Here is a 6,766-nt window from a genome sequence, read left to right on the forward strand (position 1 = left end):
ATATTATTGCAACTTTCCCGGCAATAAAGACTTTATCTATTTCTATCGTACCGGCATGGCCCCACTGATTTCTTTTTGATCGGAGCATCCAGCAGCGCAACCCGGTTCATAATATATTATTACTAATATAAGTCATATAAATGACGTGACACGTATACCAATTAACGGACGTTAAATAATAAACGGTAAAAGATAACGGAAAAAGTAGGGTCGTGACAAAAATGCCCTCATTCACGAAAGTGTTTAACAATATGTCCTAAAAAAATAGTAATTACAAAAATACCCCATGTCACCACACATGATGTGTGCATGTCCGTGTGTGATGCGTGTTGTCGAGATAATCACCGAGACAAACTAATTTTTGGCGCAACGTGCAACACACACACAACACATCAAGCACCACGCATCGTGTGCGGTGCTTGGTGCGTGGTGGGAGTTGCACCAGAACTGAACATGTTCGTATAATTTGACTCGTAGTTCCGATTTAGTCACCGTTTTTTTTTAATCGTGTATTTTTTCGAGATCTATCTGTTGACATGCCAACGGATAGATTTCGAAATATACACGATTTAAAAAAACAGTGACTAAATAGGAGTTACGAGTCAAAAGATACGAACTTTTAAAGCTGAGCTGCAACTCACCCCGCGCACCGCGCTCATGTTTCATGCGTGTTGCTATGAAAATTGAGTGTCTTAGTGATTATCTGTGCAACACGCATCATACAACCACCTACACGCATCATACTTGGTGCATTATGCATGGACGACAGACATTCTTACAGTTAGAATTTTTTAGAATAATTGTTAAATTAAATAAATACTTTCAGAGATCCAGGGCATTTTCACCCCCTTGTCGAGAAAAATATTATCGTCTATCGACAATAACATAAATTATTTATTTATAACGGCCCAATAAGAGGCCCAAAAAAGTATACTGCACCCATATATACCCGTTTTACTGTACTTATTTATCTTAATCAAATCAACCTATCAACAACGATCCCCTTTTTCTCCCAAATCAAAATCGGTTCTCTCATATATCAAACCCTAATTTCACTTTCAAACAGATCTCTACAAAATTAACAATTCCAGTAAGATTTAACCTAACACCTCCCTCTTCATCTGCAATCGGTGGTAGTTTTGTGCTCATAATTCAGAGATCTGATTCGTATTTATTGTTATTTAGGTAACCTTCCTTTTTCATCTATTTTTTTATATGTAAATTGAGTCGTAGATACAGATCTGTACATGTATTGATTCAATTGTTTTGTTTGCCTTCCGATTTTAGATACAATTTTTTAGTATATATATATGCTGTAATATTTAATTTTAATATCGTTTGTAAACAACTGTTTCTTTTTGATTGTTTGATCATGTAAATCTGAGACTTTGGTATATGTGATTTGATATAAAAATTAGGTGTATAATATATGGTGATTGATTCGTACACCACTAATTTTTAGCCGTACACCACCAAATATGCATTATGATGTTGTACTGTACAACACTAGAAAACACATTTGGTGGTGTATGGCTAAAAGTTGGTGGTGTACGACAACCAAATATTATTATACACCATTAATTTTTAGCCGTACACAACCAAATATGCATTATGATGTTGTACTGTACAACACTGTAAAGCACGTTTGGGGTGTATTGCTAAAAGTTGGTTGTGTAGGAATCATCCCCTATAATATAAACTGTTACTTTTCGTTGAAAAGACATATGTGATGGTAGTTGACTGGTGGTTTTTGAATTGACAGGAATTTGTATTTCCAAAAGTAAGGTTGCAGAGTTTGCTTTTTTCCAATGTCAAATTTGGATATGTCACTTGATGATATGATTAAAAGTAGGCGTACTACCGAGAAAGGTAGTAGAGGACGAGGTGGCAAAACTCGTCGTGGGCGAGGAGGACAAGGAGGCGGGCCCGTTGCTAACGGTAGAAGACCCACAGGGCAACCTCGCAAAGGTCCCCTAAGGGTGAATGCTCGGCCATCAGCTCATACTATTGCTAAGGCAAGCCCACAATCATGGATATCTTAATGCATTCTATACAGAATCTGCTTTAAAACACATCCTTCAGGACCTTATAACTTCTGTTTTTCAAACTTAAATATGAGGGGTAATTTACAGTATATTATCCATGGAGTTATGATTATGAGGTGTTCTCTGGATTTTACAACGAATTACATGATGAAATATGAAGTTCTATGCTGGTATTGTTAAGTTTTATTGCTACGTATTAGCATTTCATATAAAAGGGGATTCACTGCTTCCAATTCACCCTGTTTGTGGATTTCAAACAAGCAGGATATGATCATTACTGTTTTGCTATGTGGTTGGATTTGTATTCTGTGATTTGGAAGGGAGTTATTGATGCATCCTATTGCTATATTTGGAACTTTTGTTGATGAGATCTTCAGATACTGTTCTAGTTCATGGCGCTTTTTCTAAAGATGTTTCTTCACTGAACTTCAGAACAGGATCTCTCTCTTCTGTACTATATGCATACATTATAATACAACGGGTTTAGTCTACCACTCCTAAACATCCTTGCTCGTAACTTGTTTTATGTCGTTGTTAAGATAAATGGTAATTGAGTAGTTAATCGCTAGATTTATGTGTAGCATGAAAAGTTATTATGGTATGCAGAATGTCGAAATTTTTATATATTATGGTATTGTGCTGACGTGTGTTTGTCCCGACCCGGATTTTTTTGCTATGCCGGCACCAGCCTTTTCGCAGACCCAAGAGTTTGCCTTGGCAGCGTGATCTGTTGGAAGAGAGTCTAAAATCAACCGGTCTACCTGGATTGGATGATGGTGCAAAGTTATACGTCTCTAATTTGGATATTGGAGTGACAAACGAAGATATAAGGGTACAACATTGGCAACGTATTTATATGGATTTCTACTGCATTTTCGTGATTATTTCATGAAGTAAACTTGGCTACTGTTTATGAACTCAGGAACTGTTCTCTGAGATTGGAGAGCTGAAAAGATATGCAATTCATTATGATAAAAGTGGTCGTCCAAATGTAAGTAGACTGAAATCTTATGTTTCAAGTACAAGTTAGCTGAAGTGTTTCATGTTAGAAAATAATTCTAATATGGAAATTTTTGTTAATTCTGTTGCAGGGAACAGCTGAAGTGATGTTTACTAGAAGAAGTGATGCATTTCAAGCACTTAAACGTTACAATAATGTTCAGCTCGATGGGAAGCCTATGAGGATTGAGATTGTTGGCTCCAAGTCGGATGCTCCTCTCGCACCTCGTGTAAATGTGGTTGGAGGAGTAAATGGACAGAGGACGGTTGTGATGATGTATGTTTCCTTTTCATGCCTTTTCTAATATCTTAGTGATGGCGTGTTCGGTATAAAATTTAAGAATAAGACCATTATCTCATTGCTTAGAGTGGTAACGTTTCATGTATTCTTATTTGCCCCTAAGTTAACGATTTTATCTTATTAAGTCCAACTCCTTAATGTTTTGTTATTCGTGCAGGCCTGGAGCGGGTCGTGGTAGACGAGGTGGTGCATTTAATCGAATATCTGGGTAAGCATTTTTATGAAGTACAACGCGATGCCACAATATAAATTGTTGTTAGATAAAATGTCACCTTTTTTTTGTTTATATTGCTTAAATCATGCTGATTTGCAAAGAACTAGAGCTGGTAATATTACAGCTCATTTAATTGTAAATAGGCTGAAACTTGTTGGCCAACTTACTAATTTAGAAGGAAACGATTCAAATGGGTCAACTGTCACCTAAAGTGTAATTGAATAGTTCTTGTAATTATATGTTAATACAGTAATTTACAAGGGTTCTAGAACGTTATGCAATGATTGGGCTTTTTGATGACTTCCTCCTACGCTTCTAATTTCGTGCTGATTTATGTTTTATAGTCGAGCAATACGTGGTGGCGCAAAGAGTGGACGTGGTGGTGCAAAGAATGTCGGTGGCGGTCGTGGGCGTGGTAGTGGGCGGGGACAAGGTGGTGGTGGCCGTGGGCGTGGTAGAGGAAAGAAGGGAGCAGTTGAAAAATCGGCTGATGAACTTGACAAGGAATTGGAGAACTATCACGCCATGCAAACTTAAACTATATCCCAGGTCTTGAAACTCGGAAATAGAATTAGTTTGCAATGGACAGCGAAAAAGTTAGTTGTACAAAAAGCTTTCGTGGTATTTCGTTTGATACATTTTGATTCGGTTGTCGACTATGTCAGTCTGAGAGTTGGATCGTTGTCTTGTACTGGTATTTGTTTTCTATGTGCGAATCGTGGGTACTTTATGCTTTTCTCAATTGACATTATACTGGTATTTCGTTTTATTTGGTTCATATGATGTTTTCTATTTTCTGTTAGGTTGACTAGCTTGTTGTAGCTTACGCTTATATTATTTTTATAAGTTTGAGTTAGTTGTATTGTTTGGGTAAAAAAATTTGTAGTCTATTCTAATTAGCTTATAAAATAATGTTTTAGCTTACAAAATGGAAAAGTAAAAATATTTTTATATAATTGAGTATTTGCTATCGTTTATTGTACTTTCTAGTTGATTTAAAGTTATAAGCTTTTAACATGTATTTCGTTAAACAATCACATAAAAATAATAAACTCTAGCATCAAAAATAAGTTTCGGTTACAACTTACCAACTCTTACTCCGAGCTCTAGCTTTGGAGCTACTTTGAACATTAATAAAAAGTTGAAAATTGACTTGTCCTACTTATTAATAAAAATTTGAACATTAATAATTTTTTTTTTCCTATTTATTGGTCGGAGGTCTACTCGGAAGGAATCTCTCAATCCGTCGAATAAAGAGAGGGATACTTTTCATACTTTTGAGTGTTTTCACTCTGGTTGGAGAAATGACTTGTCTTTATTCTCGGATAGGGAAAGGATTGTCTACATCTCACGTCTATACACCACTCATGTGGTATTGAGTTTTTTTTTTTTTTTTTTTTTTTTTTATTGGTCATGTTATCCACCATTTTATTACCAAGTGTACACTTATTCTTTCACAGTTTTATAATACCTTGTTAACTTCATTCTTCCAATAAATATCTTCTCTCCATTAGGAAGCTCTCATCATTAATTGAAATACAAAGTTTGACATTTGAAATGTAGTGTACACTTGAAAGGAAACAGATGTAGTACTGCTTTTGGAACAAGTGTCTTATGTATCAATCACAATTGTATTCATCCAAGTTAAGCCACAAGAACAAGTGAACAAAAGAATCATTAAAAACTTCTTCAAAAGATATACAAAAAATGTTACAACCAAAATGGAATTATACACACTATATAAACACCATATATCTCAAAGCTCAACTTAGCTTTCAGAAACACCAGCATCATGTAAATCAGTAGTGTTTACACTTGTATCTTTCCTTGTTCTTAGCTTACCTGAATCGGTCCTTTCAAACAATCTTTCTGCCAAAATATTCCAATTAGTTGGCCTTGTTTTCGAGTCTGTTATTGACAAGTTCTCGCTTTCATCCACATGACTAAGATTTTTATCTTTTGACACCAACTTGTCAGAATATGATTGGTCATCACTTTCAGCAGATGCTGACGTGGATTCTTGAGGCCGATCGTCATCTTCATCATCGGTGGTTATAACAGCATGCGGTATGTTGAGGCTCACGGCTCTTTCTAATGCGTCCTTGTGCTCTTTCTCAATTGACTTCAGCCTATCGAATTTTTGTAACTTTGGTGCTGTTGTAATAGTTTCCGAATCGTTTTCCTTCATTAACTGCAATATTATAACATTATGTTAAATGTTACAAATAGCCCTTTAGTAAGAACAGAGGATAATCTGGAAGCAATACGCGATGAATGGGTTGGAGCGGAATACTTTTAGGACAAGTCAAAATGTGCTGACTCAGGTTGGTCTGATCATCAAAACACTTGGGTCCATTTATTATCACACTGCTAATGTCTTAATTAGGATTACAAAGCACAATTTGATTACAAATTAGAATATAGACTTTGGACAGATTCCGAAACCTTTTGACACGGTCGCCTTTAAGCTAAATTTGTTTGATTTGAAATTTTGACCCGCTTGCGACAAAGAAAATAGACCCTTCAGTAAGCAAATGGGTCGAGATTACCACCTATAATAAAATAATACTCCGTATAAAATGATTTTCTTTTCGAACTGATTTTATTGCAGATAATCATATCCTTTCTGCCAAAATGAACTACAATTTCCACGAATCCCTACATTCACATTTATTTTTACCATTATTTAAAAATTACTCGTCTGCAAGAATGATGCGTATTTGATGTGAATAGCATCATATAATGGTTTCGTACTATATAAAGCAGAAGTAACTAAAAAAAAAGAGTAATTGATTTAACGTACTTTTAAAGCTTTTTCTGCTTCTCGATGTATCCAAATAATTGCATGATCAGAGGTAGCATGAGACGATAGAACAATATGTTCAAATCTACCATCAACAGGAATTGCGGTTCTTACCTCTGGAGGATATCTCCCACATCTGTGTATACAAAGCTATATATGGTTAGGAATCTATGAAAACATAAAATAAAAAAAAAATAAAAAAATAAAAATGTAAAGAAATCGAGTAAATTTCACCTGCAAAACTTTCGCTCGACAATATGGTAAATTCGGCCTGGTGCATATAATCTTCTTGGATCTCTTAGTTTCCTACCTTCTGGCATGAAAGTATCCCTTAAACAAACTAAAAATATTAAGCATGGCAAGCAGAAAATGGATTTGAATATGTCTTCCAATGGAGTTGGCGT

General features: G+C 35.5%; 2 protein-coding genes across 2 annotated transcripts in view; one reads left to right on the forward strand and one right to left on the reverse strand.

Moving 5' to 3' along the window:
• The first annotated feature begins 1,770 nt into the window (after window positions 1–1,770).
• On the forward strand, window positions 1,771–4,328 carry LOC139857600 (THO complex subunit 4D-like). The gene is made up of 6 exons (XM_071846415.1): window positions 1,771–2,015; window positions 2,734–2,877; window positions 2,968–3,036; window positions 3,137–3,321; window positions 3,503–3,553; window positions 3,904–4,328. Exons 1-6 carry the CDS (start codon window positions 1,809–1,811, stop codon window positions 4,094–4,096), a joined length of 849 nt encoding a protein of 282 aa, XP_071702516.1. The 5' UTR covers window positions 1,771–1,808; the 3' UTR covers window positions 4,097–4,328.
• Window positions 4,329–5,196: 868 nt separating this feature from the next.
• LOC139857690 (uncharacterized) overlaps window positions 5,197–6,766 on the reverse strand; it is a 4,523-nt gene continuing 2,953 nt past the window's right edge. Inside the window, exons 3-5 of the mRNA XM_071846514.1 lie at window positions 6,597–6,766; window positions 6,363–6,498; window positions 5,197–5,750 (exon numbers count right to left, since the gene is read on the reverse strand). The exon at window positions 6,597–6,766 is cut by the window's right edge and continues 18 nt beyond it. Of these exons, the coding sequence (XP_071702615.1) occupies window positions 5,328–5,750; window positions 6,363–6,498; window positions 6,597–6,766 (729 nt within the window). The 3' untranslated portion in view covers window positions 5,197–5,327. The remainder of the gene's footprint in view (window positions 5,751–6,362; window positions 6,499–6,596) is intronic.

This window comes from Rutidosis leptorrhynchoides, chromosome 7, assembly GCF_046630445.1.
Source record: "Rutidosis leptorrhynchoides isolate AG116_Rl617_1_P2 chromosome 7, CSIRO_AGI_Rlap_v1, whole genome shotgun sequence".
Lineage (NCBI taxonomy): Eukaryota > Viridiplantae > Streptophyta > Magnoliopsida > Asterales > Asteraceae > Rutidosis > Rutidosis leptorrhynchoides.

Excerpts from the sequence above, each read along its gene's own strand:
- LOC139857600 (XM_071846415.1), top strand. The coding sequence starts at position 1,809 with ATGTCAAATTTGGATATGTCACTTGATGATATGATTAAAAGTAGGCGT. Across the intron at positions 3,037-3,136 it reads ATAAAAGTGGTCGTCCAAAT|GGAACAGCTGAAGTGATGTT; the intron begins GTAAGTAGACTG and ends ATTCTGTTGCAG. Across the intron at positions 3,554-3,903 it reads GCATTTAATCGAATATCTGG|TCGAGCAATACGTGGTGGCG; the intron begins GTAAGCATTTTT and ends TATGTTTTATAG.